General features: G+C 36.3%; 1 protein-coding gene across 5 annotated transcripts in view; it reads left to right on the top strand.

Annotated features, from left to right (window-relative positions):
* Positions 1–17,664, top strand: part of CNKSR2 (connector enhancer of kinase suppressor of Ras 2) — a 283,532-nt gene that overhangs the window by 261,928 nt on the left and 3,940 nt on the right. For 3 of the 5 annotated variants that reach the window (XM_018043877.1, XM_018043876.1, XM_018043878.1), the window contains one exon: positions 16,897–17,093. In XM_018043877.1, coding sequence (XP_017899366.1) covers positions 16,897–17,093 — 197 coding nt within the window. Of the gene's footprint in view, positions 1–9,670; positions 11,401–16,896; positions 17,094–17,664 lie in introns of those variants that run through there. The other 2 variants (XM_018043880.1, XM_018043881.1) reach the window with 1 other exon arrangement.

The raw sequence follows: 17,664 nt of genomic DNA, 5'->3' as shown, positions 1-17,664 counted from the left end.
TGGTTTAAGGTAAGAAAAATATGAATTCTGATGAGTAACTGTTCAGATAAAATTTTAGACTACTACAAACACCTTTTGAATTTTCTTTTTACTTTTTTTGTCACTTGCTTTGCTGGGAAAGGTATTTTTGGTTGTCTTTATTGCTAAGAAATTCAGTTGGCGGAGCCCCCAAAGTGACTCCTTGCCAAAGTTGCTAATGAGCAAATGATCCCAAATGTCACGCTGGTATGCCAAGGAGGTTAGTAACAAGGTATTAACATTTAGAAGTTATTGAAGGGGGAAATCAGTATTGCAAGTTTTTGGTAATATAAGTTTAACTGGGAAAAGTAAGCAGAAGTCCATTTCAAGTTTCTGTAATCATAAGCAGTGTTATAGCATGAGAGGAAGTAATGTCTTTAAATTTATAGGCTAAGAATCACTCCTTTTATTACTATTCCCAGCCTATACACATGCACCCATTATGGTACTCTTGTTGAAGAGAATTTATTATTTCACTCACTTCTACAGATCAGTCCCTCTATTTTTCCCCTCGTTTAGTCTGGATGGTATCATGATACTGGAGCTGATAACTGAATGATTTTTTTTTTAAGTAATCTCTCCAAAATCAGTATAACCATACTTTGAGGGTAGTATATGACTCTAGTGTGAGAATAAGAATAGAGTGGAACTTTTTAGAGCAGAAGTTCACTAAGATCTATGTTACTGTTTATTTGAAAAAAATGTACGTTAAGTCTTTATTTTAGATAAAATTTTCAAGAACTAAGAAGTTGCAATGGCACCCCACTCCAGTACTCTTGCCTGGAAAATCCCATGGATGGAGGAGCCTGGAAGGCTGCAGTCCATGGGGTCGCTAAGAGTCGGACACGACTGAGCAACTTCACTTTCACTTTTCACTTTCATGAATTGGAGAAGGAACTGGCAACCCATTCCAGTGTTCTTGCCTGGAGAATCCCAGGGATGGTGGACCCTGGTGGGCTGCCATCTCTGGGGTCGCACAGAGTCGGGTACGACTGAAGCGACTTAGCGGTAGCGGCCATTGTCTACTTTTAGTCTACCTTAGTAGCAAGCTGGCCAATAAAAGTAGTTTGTATCAGCTCAAAATTTACTGATCCTAGATCATGTTTGCTGCTCAGCAACTTAGAAGAGGAGATAAGACAAAGTCCTTTGTTTACTTTGAGTAAATTCTGATGGACTCAGCATATGAAATGTGTCTTTACAACTCCAAGCCCCCCAGGTAGAGATACCTGTACCTGTTATTCCATCAGAATGTCCAGTTTGTAGAATTCAAGTCAAGTGCAACAGGCAAATGAAACAGTTTGAGTCATGGAAGTATAATCAGTGTTCTGAAGACTTTTTTTTACCATCCAGTCTCATAAGTGATTCAAGGTTCAGATAACATTGGAATTGCTTTTTTGACTGCTTATCAGCTAGGAAAGAGAATGTCCTAATAGGGTTAGAAGGACCAAAGAGTAATCCATTGAAATAAATAGTCAAGAAAATGACTGAAATGTAGCTAGTCCTAATTTACCTTTTCATTTTGGCGGACTAGACATAGTCACAGATGAAGTGTTCTATCACATAGGATACACTTGTTCACCCCATTGGCAGTTCTCAGCACTGAGTTGCAGTTCACACTGATTATCATCCAGACTGAATATCATCTATTGAATTTCATCCTTTTATTATTGGGTTGGCCAGAAAGTTCATTTAGGGTTTTCTGTAAGCTCTTACAGAAGTCCATAAGAACAAACTTTTTAGCCAACTCAATATAACCATGTAAGGTGATGTTAGAGGTTGAAAGTTTTCATAAATTAAAAATATACATCATTCATCTCTGCATTATTGGAGAGTAAAAGAGTCTTTAGCTCTCTTACCTCTTTTGGAAATGATCATTTTAAAGAGATTACTTTAAAATATATAATCATAGAATAGGTTGCAAGAGCCAATAAACTGCCATCTATCCATGTTGCTGAAAATTATCTCAAAATAACTTTATGGAATGCATTTACTTCATATTTAAATATTTTAGTATAAATATTTTAAAAGATATATGACTTAGAATGGTTTAAGGCTTGATTTAAATGTTTTATAGGGAAAGAAAGAAACATTTCCTCTGCTCTGTTAGGTTATTTACCTGGAGCCTGTGAATTAAACTAACAAATGGTAGATTAACCAGAGAAAGGATATATAAATTTTATTGTGTTAATTTAATTTTTATGTGTATAGAGGCCTTCAAAGGAAACAAACGAAGACCCAAAGAAGCACTTAGACCCAAGGTTTATATACCATTTTAACAAAGCATGGTAAATTATGGAGAAGTGACAAAAAAACAGAAAGGGGGTTTGGGTTTCTAAAGTGGCAAATTTTGGAAAAGTTTATATATGGGGAAACTAACAGAAGATAAGGGCTATTTTAGTAAGATTTGTTTGTGCAGACCCATCTTGATGCCAACTTTCTGTCTTCAGTGTTAAGCATTGTTCTCCCGGCATACAAGAGGAGAGGAGGAAATCAGAGTGGGAAACATACGTCCTGCTTTATGGCAGTTAGAGGGATGGCCAGAGATCTTTCTGTGTCTCAGCTCAAAATAATCCTTAGGCCAGAGTGGTATATTTTGAGGTGGCATATTATGATTCCTTTCAAGGTTTTTTTAAAGGTTTTTTGTTGTTGTTGTTTATTTTTCATTGGAGTGTAGTTGATGTACAATATTATATGTTACAGATGTACACAGTATAGCGATTCACAACTTTTTAAGGTTATACTCTATTTATAGTTATTATAAAATATTGGCTATATTCCCTGTATTGTACAATATATCCTTATTTATTTTATACATAGTAGTTTGTACCTGTTAATCCCCCACCCCTATATTGCCCCTTCTTCCTTCTCTCTCCCTACTGGTAATCACTAGTTTGTTCTCTGTATCTGTGACTATGTTTCTTTGTTGTTGTTTTCACTAGTTTTTGTATTTTTTGGATTGCACATGTAAATGATATTTTACAGTATTTGTCATACTCTGAGTTATTTGACTTAGCATAATGCCTCCAAGTCCATTCATTCCATTATATGCCACATCTTCATATCCATTCATCTGTTGATAGACACTTAGCTTGCTTCCATATCTCGGCACTTGTAAATAAAGCTGCTATGAACACTGGGGTGCATGTATCTTTTTGAATTAGTATTTTTTGTTTTCTTTGGGTATATACCCAGGAGTGGTATTGCTGGGTCATATACTAGTTTTAATTTTAGTTTTTTGAGAAACTACCATAGTGTTTTCTATAGTGGCTGTGTGAATTTACATTCCCATTAACAAAGCTTCCCTTTTCTCCACATTCTCACCAACATCTGTTATTTGTTTTCTCTATGATGATAGCCATTCTATCAAGTGTGAGGTGATATTTTATCGTGGTACTGATTTGTATTTCCCTGGTGGTTAGCAGTGTTGAGCGTCTTTTCATGTACCTGTTGGCCATCTGCATGTCCTCTTTGGAGAAATGTCTATTCAGATATTCTCCCCATTTTTTACTCAGTTTGTTTGTTTGATGTTGAGTTGTATGAGCTGCTTATGTATTTTTGATATTAACACCTTATCACAGTTAAACCCTTTGCAAATATTGGTCTGGCCCAAAAGTTCATTCTGGTTTTTTTTCAGTAACCTCATATGAAAAACCCAAATGAACCAATCCAGTATTTTCTCCCATTCAGTAGGTTCTTTTCATTTTGTCAGTGGTTTCATTTGCTATGCAAATACTTTTCAGTTAAATTAGGTCCCGTTTGTTTATTTTTGCTTTTGTTTCCTTAACTTTACTGATCTCCAAAAAATTGCTCTTATTTATGTCTAAGAGTGTTCTGCCTGTGTTTTCTTTGGAGTTTTATGGATTCCAGTATTATATTCAGGTCTTTAATCCACCTTTATTTTTGTATATGGTGTTAGAGAATGTACTAATTTCATTCTTTTACATTTAGCTGTCCAGTCTTCCCAGTACCACTTATTGAAGAGACTATCTTTTCTCCATTATATATTCTTAATTCCTTTGGCTAATAGACCATAGGTGTGTCGGTTTATTTCTGGGCTCTCTATTCTGTTCCAGTCCCCTTCAGTTTTCAAGTCTATTGTAAGCACCAGAACTCAGCTGTTTTATATCATATATATGTATATACACACATATATTAATATTTTAGTGATCTTTAAATTTTCCCTAAATTTTATTATTTTCTATGTACTCCAAATATACTCATCCATTTAAATTAATATATTCATATAATATGCATTGTTAGGGTAATTTTATAATTACATTATAGTCATATAGTTGTATCTGTATATATGTATATATATATATTTATACTAGTAAAGTAGAGCTTTATTTTACTGATAATCCTTAACTATAAAATTACAAGACAGAAATGGGGAAGGGGTTATACAGCTATGCCATGAACTCTTTGAGGTCAGACTATCGTCTTTGTATATTTACCCCTAACATTTGATGTAGTATACACACATATATATACACATTTAGTTTAGTTAAGTCGCTTGGTCAGTCGTGTCCGACTCTTTGTGACCCCGTGGACTGTAGCCCACCAGGCTCCTCCGTCCATGGGATTCTCCAGGTAAGAATACTGGAATGGGTTACCATTTCCTTCTCCAGGGGATCTTCCCAACCCAGGGATCAAACCCAGGTCTCCCGCATTGCAAGCAGACGCTTTAACCTCTGAGCCACCAGGGAAGCACATAGGCACCCATTAAATCCTTAAACAATGCATGTCTATAAAACTGAATTCCTCCCATTTTCTGTTTTAAAATCTGAAAGATGACATTTAGAATGACAATATAATGTGGCCGAATTCCATAGTACATTTTTCTAATATATCTATAGACTCTTCATTGAATATAAACTCAGGGTAAATTGAATTAACGTAATAAGTACTTCTGTGACTATTAAATATAAAAGACCTTTTCAGCTGTTGCTAATATATAATTTAAAGGATACTTTAGATGTACCTTTATTTCAGATAGTAGTTTTGATGCAGACAGGAAAAGTAGTATGTGGTATACCCATAAGTCCTAAATGCACTTTAAGGTCATTGTTTAGTGGTAAGTAGTTTAAGATGAGATACCACTTCATAAGGAAATATTCTGTCTCTTGTGAATTATACACAGAGAATGGAATTGTTAGAGTAACATTCTAATCTGGAAACAGTATTTCCTTATCTGTTTTGCTTGTGGCTAGGTTCATCAAATATTTTTATCTTACCTAAAATTTCTAATTAAAGATATCCATAAGTATTAGACATATAAGCACAAACTATATTACTTTTTGCTATTTATCACTTTATTTTGAAAAAGAATACTTCATCGTTCATAAAAGACTTTCTAGTTCCTCCCCCATGGTATTAAAAATAAGCAAACAAACAAAGTTTTTAAAATCTGATATTCTGTCTATTTGAGCTTCATCTTTACAAGGAAATAGACCCTCAAAATTTGAACAGCTACTATTCAAGCCACAAATAAGTCTCTCTCTTGGTTTGAACATTCTCAATCAAGGTTTCAGCCCACTTTTTCCAAGACTTTCACTGAGAAAAATTATCACTGACTCATGGTGTTAGATATTCCTGTTTTACAAAAAGAAAAACTTAAATGTGAACATATACATTTAGAAGAAGAAAGAGATCCTGATAATCGTAATAAATCAGATCTTTTTCAAATGCTCACAGCAGTCTGTACTCTCCCAGGAGCTCCACATGTGTTACTATTGATAGGCTTGGATGTCTGCCTTGTTATCTGCAAGCAGCTTAAGACCAGTTGTCAGTGGCTTTGCCCTTAAATTTGCCCTCAGGCTCACCGATAATGGAAGTGAGTATATGGAACCAGTTTTCTCTCATAACTCAGAAGTAAAAATCTTTGAAAGTGCTGTTCTGGCTTAAGCACCTCTTATTTCCATTTTCATGTATTTCCTTCTGTTTCATTCATTAAGGAAAAGATTTATTTTGCATTCAAACTGAATCATTCTCTTGCAAATGTTTGTACCTCTATCCTTACCTTATAATCTATTAGCCTGATTACATTTCTAAAAGTTACACTTCTAGAATTTCTATTTCTGCTTATAATTTGAGTGGAAAGAGTTTTAAATTCATAAAACAAAAAGGGAAAGAAATATTTTTCTCACCATATCCTACATAGATTCAGTCTGTAAAGAGCTGGCATGAGAAGTGGATCCACACTGGAATAAGTCATCCTATATACAACGTGGCATTACATCTGGGTACACCATTCACATCTCAGGGGGTTTAGTAACAGGGAAATAGGATCTTTCTCTTTCTACGCAGCTGGGCTGGTGGCCTCACAATCAAAGGTTTCAGTAATGAATGGAAGCTCAATAATTATTTTAGTAATATGCCAAACAGAAACATTACTGATTTTCTTGGGCTAGCATAGATATAGCTGTTGTTTCAAAATGTACTTGATTAAAAGCTTGTTAAATAGTGAAGTATATTTTAAGAGCAGGAAGTAGGGAATGGAATATTTTTTCTAGTTGGGATATTGACCAAAAGAATAAAAACAATCAAGAGCCATACAATTTAAGTTTTGGGGATTTTTTTTTTTTTTAGAAACATGCAATTTCCACTTGTCCTTAAAAAATAAATAAATAAAACAGGCACAAAAGTTTGTTGTTGTTTAGTCCCTAAGTTCGTGTCCGACTCTTTTGCAACCCCATGGACTGTAGCCCACCAGGCTCCTCTGTCCATGGGATTTGAGTAGGGGTAAAGTTGTCAGTTTGGAGATGTCAAAAATGGCAGTCCAGTCCAGTATTCTTGCCTGGAGAACCCCATAGACAGAGGAGCCTAGTGGGCTACAAGTCCATAGGGTCTCACAGAGTCAGACACAACTGAGTGACTAAGCCCAGCACAGAAATAGGCAGAGAGAATACCTGATGAAAATACAAAGGGAGGGGAAAAGGAATATTGAGACCCAGAAAGGGACTTGCAAAAAGTTGAAAACACATAGATATAAAATTCACAGAAGTTAGGCTTTCATAGAACAGTATCTTTATGAAATATGTTTTTGTGTTTTAGAGGTTTCATGTAGATTAGCCATATACCAGTCCATAAGAATCGGACACGACTGAATGACTTCACTTTCATGCATTGGAGAAGGAAATGGCAACCCACTCCAGTGTTCTTGCCTGGAGAATCCCAGAGATGGGGGAGCCTGGTGGGCTGCCGTCTATGGGGTCGCACAGAGCCGGACATGACTGAAGCGACTTAGCAGCAGCAGTCCATCATATCTGACCCTCCTTGCCTGCCAATGCTGTTCATACTTGAGATTCAGAATGCACACACCAAGACGTAGATTCAGCAGGCTTGAGTCTGGAAGTATCTGTTTCTTTGTTCTGTTTGCCTCAAAAATAAAGAGGAGCTAATTAACATTACCTAAAATATATCTTTAAAGAATTTATTCAAGCAGTATACCACAATCTCTTTCATTTTGCCGTATTCTCAGTAGACCAGGATATTTCCATCAGATTCCTTGGCAAAAACCTTGAGATTATTTGAGTTACATAATACAGTGTTATACTGGTGACAGGACTGAAAATAAAACTCTGTGTGATGTGTCCAACTACAAAGCTTGTGACTTAAAAACTCCTTATATGTGTAGTACAAAAGTTGGCATCACTCCAACCAGCCCTCCCCACAGTGTAGCCCATCACAGTGTGACTGGCCTAGTGCACGAGGTCTCAGACTGCAGTGGGCAACCAGAATCACCTGGGTTGCATGCTTAAAATGCAGATTCTAGAGTTCCATACCCAGAAATTTTGATTGAGTAGAGTAAGGGCAGGGCCCAGTAATCTGTATTTGACAAACCTCTACCCGGAGATTTGGTAACATGATCACTACTAGTTGAAGAGACACCTTGCCAGAGAGTTACCTTCTCTTATGTTAGTATATACAGACTTGGAAATAGCTGTGCATGCTAAGTCGCTTCAGTCGTGTCCGACCCTTTGCGACCCTATGGACTGTAGACTGCTGGGTTCCTCTGTCCACAGGATTTTCCAGGCATGAATACTGGAGTGGGTTGCCATTTCCTCCTCAAGGGACTCTTCCCCACCCAGGGATCAAACCCACATCTCCTGTGTCTCCTGCATTGCAGGCAGATTCTTTACTGCTAAGCCACCTGGGAAGCCCTGGAAATAGCTGTAGTCACTTTGAAATAGTGATCCACCCCCCACCATCCTGCATGTTGGCAAGGCCTCAACTGAGGAGGTGTTTCCAGTCTCTTGAAGTAGAATTTCCCAATCCTAATTAAATGGTGTCTTAAATGTAACTAAGATGGGACTTGATTACCAAGGCTCTAGTTCAGATTTAGTATGGGTTGGGTTCACTAGAAATTAAACCATTCATGTAAGTTGTTTTTGAGGGGAAAATATTTGAGTTGCATAGATAAAAGGGTGACGTTGTGCCAAGCATTAGATTGCCTCTGACTTTACCATTTGAAGTTCCATGACCTTATGAAACAGAGTGGTAGAATCCAGAGTTCTCATTACAGTATTATCATTTTCTTTAAAAAAAAAAAAGGTGTTGTCTTTTCTTTCATTTGACCTACCTATGAAGATTACTTAGTTCCCAGCCCCTTTTCTGAAAAAGAAGGTTATGATATGATAAACAAAAATTAGATCTACTGATTTCTGAACCATACTGCATCCTATTTTCTAAATACTGTGCTGTGGGCAACACACTCCCTTCCCATTTTATAAAGGAGCTAGGAGTGAACACCATGCTGTCTCTGTTCCCTCTCCCAGTTTGTTCCTTCTTCTTGATATAACTCAAAAGGTACTAAAGGATGTAGCAAATAAAGATCTGCCCTAGGTTAGAAAGAAAAAAAAAACCCACTGATTGGTGCCTTGTGGCAATATTTGAACTCCTCAAAATCCAAAATAAAATGAACTAAAAGAGACTACAGTTTATTTTTAGCCTGCTTGTTCTGAGTTTTCCAAGTCATTCAGAAACTTTAGTCTCTTCTAGTTTCTTAATTCCTAAGAATGTGGCTTGTGCTCGGGTGTCAAGTCACCCTTTCATCATGTTGACCGTGTGAGAGCTTTTCACCTGTTCACTTTGTATTGGTCTGCATTCGACCACTTCCTTGGAGCCACACTAGCTGGGCTTTTCTGTCTCACCACTCAGCACGTGGTAGCATGTGAATCGGGTTAGTTAGATAGAAGGTAGACCAGAAAACTTTTCCTCATACTTCTTGATTGGATGAATTTGAGGAAAGATCTTGTATAGATCTACAGTTTGTTTTCTTAGAAGACTAATCATTTTACATGTGTGTGGAGAATACTTTTAACATAAACTTTCTGATTAAAATTGCAGATACGCATGTACAAGTATAGAGGTGAGAAAAGATATATCTGTGCTGTGTATTATTTTGTATACGTAAGATTGGCAATTCGAGATAACCAAGCTTAAAATAAAGTCCCATTTTCGGCCAAGTAGACTTGCATGCCAACACAAAGACATTATGGTATTAAAACCATATGCAATTCTAGCCATATTTTTCTCTTTTCTCTTCATGGGTATTGCATGATGGTATTTCTAATACAAATACTAATATGCTTTGGAAATAATGGCACTCGCAGGTCTTTCATCATATTGTATCACTGCTTTATCATATTAGGCTAATACACTGCGAGAGTTGGTAGAACCTCTCCATGCCAAATCGGATCCACTTCTGTTGGCACTCAACCCATTGGACTCACAGATTGATAAGCTAATGTTTAGAGAATTTAGATCGGAGAGAGTCGGCACGACGCAGACTTAACATCAACCTCTTGCAAGCAACTAAAATGGCCTCGTCCTTGCTGTTTTTAACAGAAAACAGACTTTTAAAAGCTTAGATCATCAAGTGTTTTGGATTGGGGGCCTCCCTAAAGGGATATTAAGAGGGGCAGGCCACTGTTAAGAAGAATGCAAGCTTTCTTCACTGGGACTAGCATAAGATCAAAGCCAATCAAGATGGAGCACAGTGACAGAAAACTGCTGTTTCTGTGGGTGAACAGAGGGAAAGGGCACTGACTGGGGAAGGGCTCAGTTGTGTTCTCCTGTCACAGGAAAGGAGAGGGATCAGCTCCAATAACTAGAAAACCCTGGCTGTTCAATGGACTCTTAAGTGGCCTCTTGAAGGCAAAGCAGAGAAAGCAAATTCTGTGTGTTCAGTGTATTTTGCATTTTTAAAATTTGACGTGCTGTATTGTACTACATTAAGTGTAATCTTAAGGCAAGGTATCTACAACCTGCTCTGAAACTTACTATGTTTATTCTATTATAAAGTGTATTCAGGTGCAACACAGAGACTGCTTTCAGTGGCACTAATGAAGAAAATGCCACATGCCAGGCTTTAGTAGATTCCTCAGCTAAAATCCTAACTTTCTCCTTACTTCTTGGCACTTGTATACAAATGGTGTTGCCTCATAGGACAGGCATGAGCTATTCTTTTCTGTAAAATTTTCCAAATCTATAGGCTGTGGTTTTCACTTTGGAAAAAGTATTTTGTCTGGTTGTCTTTCAAAATAGTTTCAGATATTATTTAATACTATGTAACTGGGTCCCTTATGGCTCAATATTGCTTATTTTTCTTCTGTAGTGGATGTGAAATTTCCTTTATTTAGTTGGATAAGATGCTCTGTAATAATTTTAATGCTAATTAATGGATATTTCATACTGTGCAATGAACAGATAATTTAACATTGTATTTGGAAATGTTTTTTTTCTTCCTGTCGCCGCAGTGTGTGGTATTGCATAATGTGAATACTTGTAAAAATATAAATTACATAAAAATAAAAATATGACCAATTGGTATCAGATCTTTTTAGATAGCTAAATAATTTGCTAAGTATGCTTGATAGTAAATATCTTTCTAAAGAGGAGTAATCTATGCTTCTTTCTCACAAATGGAATTTGTGTTGTGAATAAAATCACATTGATATGCCTTACAGTTGCCTCTGTGCTCTAACCATTTTAATGTGTTTTTTTAAATATATATAAAAATGATGGTTCTGGTATATAGAAATGCATCAAAAAGCATTATGTTGGTTTTAAATATTCATGGGATTGTCTTGAGTCATTCTCCCTGTTTAAGTCATAGTAAAATTTTATGATATGAAGAATTTTAGTTTTTTCTCATTAAGGAATATGATGACTCCACATTAATTTTTTAATAATCATCTTTTAGCTTTGTTTTTAAACTGTATCCTTTATGAATTCTTTCCTAAGAACCAGGTACCTTGACCTCCATGTCTTCATATAAATTTTCTAAATTCGCTGGGTAAATATAGAATCTGTTATTTATGTTTGCAATTCTCCTTCAAAGAACCTTCCCTTTGGGTCAATAAATCAATGCCAAGGACACCAAGATTTTGCCATCTGAACTATTTGTCATAAAAACTACCGTAATACCCTGAAAATACAACCACTTTCATAGTTGTGGCATTAAACCACATAATTCGGCAGAACTTACCTGCTTTGAGAATGAAATGTAGAATAAGCTTCAGCTCTGTCTGTGGTGTCACCTCTTTATGGAAGTCAGCTTTACTTTTGTGCAGAAGGGATTGACAAACACTGATATGGCTGTACTTAATTTTGGTGAAGCACAAGGTTATTCGTACAAGGATGGGTTTCACATATTCCTTAAAAATTCACTTAGCAATATCGGTGGACTCACTCAAGCTGTCCTTTCAAAAAAAGGACTTTTTTTCCCTCAATTTTTTTCATCAGACAAATTATTGTTATATTGCCTAAAATAAAACAAACCAATTAATTCTAATTGTAAGAAGGGTAGTTGATTACAGAGTAACAAGTAAAAGCCAAGTCTTAAAATCATATGCTTTATAACAAACTGTCCTCCCCCCAGTTTTACAAGGCATAGCTAGTTGACTTATATAAAAACATGAATTAAAAGAACTAATCTTTTATTATAAAACAATTCAGATTATAGTATAAACTCCTGAATGCATAATCATCTTTAGCAAAAAACCTGCAGACATTGAACCTATTTCCATTAAACCCATTAAAACTTTGGCACCTTACATATAAATAAGTTGTTCATTATGGCGCACTGGTAAATTAGTATTCACAGAAAACAGTCCTGTGTCTCAATGCAAATGCTAATTGCCTTTCATGGCGAGAATAGTGCTCCACATACTTGATGCCATTCTCCTGGAAGCCTTAGAGCACTCCGCGACCGTACAAGAACGAATACCTCTCACATCTGACTGGTGACTAATGCTACTATGTCCAGCCTTCTCCCCCGCTTGTGACTTAGCCTTTTCCAGCTTTCTATGCTCATTACCCAGTTGTGTTGTGGAAGGAACAACTGTTTCCACGAGGACATCATTGTCCAATTTTAAAAGAGCACAGTTCCCTTCCAAAACATGTACAAGAACTGATTATTCATTGCTGACTTGATTCTTCAAGAGCCTAGTTCGTATACTCGTTTTGTTTTGTTTTGTTTTCAGTTTTTACTCTCCTTCCACATTGTCATTGCAGGGACAGGGAAATAGCAAGGACACCAGAATAACATTTTAGGTCGCCACACTTGTACTCTGCTCTTAATTTTCGCCAAAGAATCACAAACGACATTACACAAGAGACAGGCATAAAAAATTATTCAGACTGATACAGAGTCCTCTTTGGAGTACTTAGTGTCTAAAGTGAAGAAAATCATCACTCAGTTTAAACATTGGGTTCATCAGACACCATGTCCTGTAGAAGACTGGGAAATACCAAGAGAGCAAGGCATATGCACTCAGGGAAAGTCACAGTCTAGGTCTCTAAAGAAGGTACACATGGAGTGAGGTACAGAACAAAAAAACACTGGGATTTCTCCTCAGGTTTCATATCTCATTTTCTCGAATATCTCTTCTGTGTCTATCTATCTATTAATATAGAGTAATACATATATTGAATATTTATCAACAGAAGTGTTTTAACTGAAAAGGGTATACAATCAAAAAGGTTTAAAATCCACTGGGCATGAATGGAAGCAAATACGTCAACCAAGCAACCTGCAGTGTTTGAGGAATGCATTATCATCTGCTAATAAGCCTTTTCAAGAAAGTTCCAACCAACTATTATTTTCTATTGGCTAATCTTTTCTTTGAGCTTTTATCACTGCCTGGATGTCATATGCAACCTGAAGGAGCCAGACGCAACTATATTGATGCTCAGAGCATTTCTTAGAGTCACAGTGTTTCATGGTGTAGCTAGAGTATAAACAAAACAATAAAGAGGATCTTCTTCTAGCCCTGCCACTATGACACAGCCAGAAACGAGTCCTCCCTTGGCTCAGAATACAAGTTATCCATAACTTCATTGGGATCCTCAAATCTATCAATGAAATTTTATATAGGAAAGAGAACTTTATATGTTCTATTCACTTTAATAAAATTGAAATAGAAAAGTGTCATCTGACACAGGACTGATTTACATCTTGTGAATGTGATTTGAGGGCGAATTTATTCCTGCATAGGCCCAGAATTTCTGAATCAATTTGATACAAATTTAAATTTCATTGTATCAGGGATACACTTCCTCTTGAGGAATCACAGAAGGTTCCTCTATATGTCCTGTGGTTTGCATGTGGTTTTCTACACTTTACCAACTTTCAGAAACCATCCATTCAAATTCCGAAAGAGCTGGGCTTGGGGCAAGTGTTCCCATGACTGAACTGGCACATTTAAAGAAAGTCAATCAGGAAGCAGACCTCACCAAGTGCTTGCCTCCTCTTCCAAAGCAAGCCTCTTCTAGGAGAAGAAAAGCAAGGGTTTAAAAGAGAAACCAGAAGAGAAGGAGACAAAGAAGAAGAGGGCAAAAAGAAGAAGTAAAGGTGCTTTCACATTTTCAGTTGCAGCGGTAGGCCTGATTGAGTTAATTGGTATTCATCTAAGAAAAAAAAAAACAAGGAAACCAGTTTGAAAATTATAAAAGAAAATAAAGGTCTGTTTTTGTCTTGAATGTTGAGTTCTGTGTTGTTTTGACTGTTGAGCACAGTGAATCAGATTTCGAATGTGACTCCGGCCCTCACCCCCTTCCTCTGAAAACAAAGGGACTCTTTGTCTAGTCTTAAAATGTTTAGTAATTGGTGGCATTTTGTAGGAGCCTGGCATCTCAACCCTTCATCCTCCTCACCCCACTACTGTGTCTTGTGTCGCATATGTGTATGGTGTGTAGGGGCGAGGGAAGGAGGCCTGACTTATCTTTAATATCTCTGTTCCATTCATAGCTTGGAAATGTTTCTGTGTTCTGTCTTCTTGTGATTCCCTGTTCATATGTGCTGCCCAGAGATAAACCCATGCTTGATTCTCCTTACAGCTGTCAAACCAGACTCTTTGTAGAATTATATGTTGTACTTTGGTTGAACGTGTTCCACCTTCCCCCTCCCTTAACGGCAAGAAGGAAAAAAAAAAGCTTTCAGTGTTAAGTCATGTTTGTCATTTTTTATATTAAATCTTTACCATTCTTGAAATAAAACTACATTGAAATTTTATTTTATAATCCAGCATGTGACTCAGTATTCCACAAACTGTAAGAATTGAGGAGAAAGAAAACTGGGTAAGAATGTTTTTTCAACAAAATATACTCCTTACAGTGTTAGGTAATATGGAAGAAGGTTATCTTAAAAATTTACTATGTGGAAATATTTCTGCCTCCCTTAAATCCTAAAACTATTATTTGAATTCCTTTTTTCTTTACCTTCCTTTAAGAGCTGAAAAACGAATAATATATTAGGCTACATGATACCTAGACTACTATAATTCACATCTGGTAGGGCTCCGATTTCTCCCCCACCCTCTGCTTTATGAAATTTTTCTGGCTTAAAATGCAGTCTTGCCTTGAAGCAAAAATAATGATAACTACTAAAGAATTCCTCAGGGTTCTTTCCTGGCCTATGATTTTATGAAATGGAATTATGCTGTTCAAATGTATCCTTGTTTTTACAACTCCATTTAGTTTTACACTGAATGACCTTATGATTTTGTGCCTTCCCGGCTCCAAACCGTTCTGTTTAAAATCCTTATCTCATTTCAACCTTAGCCTACAAGGCAATTAGGTCCTCTTTTTACAGTCCTCTGTACCCCCACCCAGCCCCTCAGATCCTCTAGGTGGTGCAAACACTGAAGGATGAGGCAACAGAAGATTAAAAAGCTGTTGTTTAAAGGGTTTTCTTTTTTTGTACTTTTAGATTATAGTTCTAACTTAGATATATGATTAGAAAGTTAAAGTTTGTTGTAGAGGAATAGTGGTAGCAGGTGCTGATAACAAAGGACTTTCTAATAAGAGAACTCAATAATCATACTTACCAATAGTTGCTAACCTTGGCAGGAAAGTAAAAAATGAATATGAAACTTAAATGAAGTCACTTTTTCATCCTAAAGGTGATCCCTTCAAGTTAAGGTACTGTGTTTGTGGGCTTTGGGGGAAGCTTTAGGTACACTCTAAACATTTTTTTTTCAATGCTGTATTTTAAGCATCTCACAAATTCATTAACACCTCCTGTTTAATACACAGTTCAAATGATTCCTGACAAAACTGGCAGTCTAGAATTCTTATTAAAATCATGAATTCTGGAGCCAGACTGCTCAGTTGGAATTCCAACTCCACCACTTAGTAAATGTGACCTTGAGCAAGGTACTTCCCTGCTAGAAAATGAAAATCAAATAGATTTACTCCCAGTACTGCTATGACGATTAAATGAGATCATGAATGTTAAGCATTTACCCTAGTGCCTGACACATAGAAATGTTTACATTATTACCAATTAGGGTGTCTTAAAAAAAAAAACTGTGTCAGAAAGCCTAAAATATTCACATGGACCATGGTGGAATGAATGATATTCCATATTTACTTTTTGGGCCAATGTAATTAGCATTCCTCAAATAGGACTCTTTGGCTCTCTATTAAAGGAAATGTGATATAACCCTAATCCTATCTGCCAATCCAAGCAAAATCCAAGTTACTCTTTGTTTATCATTGAGAAAAATACGTCAGTAGTCAGACAATTCAAGAATAATATGGTAGTTTGATTTGCTCAAATAGATTCAAGATGCTTTCCTGAACCAGACCTTTTTTTTTTTCCCCTCAAAAATATTTAATTGGAGTGTTTTCTTCCTTGGTCTTTCAAATGTTAAGTAGCTTCCTTCAATACATGCCAGATTTTTACTTACATTTGCATATAAACATTCCCACATGTCATTCTAATTAAAGCATTATTATTGATGATAATTTATGATCATTTACTATATTTACAGTGTGGCAGGCATTTACTATGGCAGTCACATGAAACCTAATAATCCTCTACAGCATACTTTTGGAAGATTTTTACAATCATATATACTCCAGTGAATGCCATTCCATCTTATGAATTCTAGAAAAATGTAAATATCAGTTCATTCAGTATTGCTAAACCAGGAGAGCTCTGTTATTTAGCACAATTATGCTTATCAGTATAATGATAAGGGATATTCATTACTGTTTTAAAATGTTAAATTATGTTCAGAATTGTTTCTGTGTTGTGTACCTTTTGTACTGTAATTCTTTGAATTTAATGGACTCAAGATATGTACAATGATTTGCTATTTATTATGAATATTTTGTTAAAGTATCTATTAATTATTCTAAAACAATTGGCTGCCTGTAGCTAGTCTTACCCAATATAACTAGCAACTGTGGGTTTGATGGGTTGTTTTTCTTTTTTTTAATGTAATAGTGTTTTCCCGATCATTCATTATTCCGTTTCTCGGATATTTTTTGTTTGTTTGTTTAGTAGATTTTTGGAGTGTCAAATCACTGTATTACACTGGATTCATATTTCTCTCTGTTTTTTTTTTTTTTTTCTGGACATTGCAGGTGAAAGTAGGGAAGAAAAGTTAGGAGACTCTTTGCAAGATTTATACAGGGCATTGGAGCAAGCCAGTCTGTCGCCCCTGGGAGAACATCGCATTTCAACCAAGATGGAATACAAACTATCATTTATAAAGAGATGTAATGATCCTGTGATGAATGAAAAACTACACAGGCTGAGGATTCTCAAAAGCACTTTAAAGGTAAGATTTGAAATAGAAGGAGACATTCGTTTTAAGAGATTCATTCCTGAACTCAAAATCGATTATCATATACTCTAGGGGGCAAAATGGGAGGGGGATAAATAGAACGAATGTGAGTGAAGTCGCTCAGTCGTGACCAACTCTTTGCGACCCCACAGACTGTAGCCTACCAGGCTCCTCTGTCCATGGGATTTTCCAGGCAAGAGTACTGGAGTGGATTGCCATTTCCTTCTCCAGAACGAATGTAATAAGTGTATTTGGCCAAAAGGAAGTAATTTCAACTTTATATTAACATCTCAGAGCATGCACAGACTACATGTTATGTAACTTAGTTCTAGGAGAAAGCAGGATGTAATTAATTTTTTTTTCCAAAAATGCAGGGCTAGTGTTATTCCTCAGTCTTTTGTTTTCCTAAGATAAATATGCCATGTTGTAGAATTGATACAGTTATTAAAAGAGCACAGCATTCATGCAGGGGTGGGTGCTAAAAGGGTTTGAGATATTTTATGAATATCTCTTGTAGCACATTTGGAGTGAAGCCACATTGTTTCATATCCCATGTGGAAATTTT

This window comes from Capra hircus (genome assembly GCF_001704415.2).
Source record: "Capra hircus breed San Clemente chromosome X unlocalized genomic scaffold, ASM170441v1, whole genome shotgun sequence".
Classification (NCBI taxonomy): Eukaryota; Metazoa; Chordata; class Mammalia; order Artiodactyla; family Bovidae; genus Capra; species Capra hircus.
This window is presented reverse-complemented; position numbering and strand designations above follow the sequence as displayed.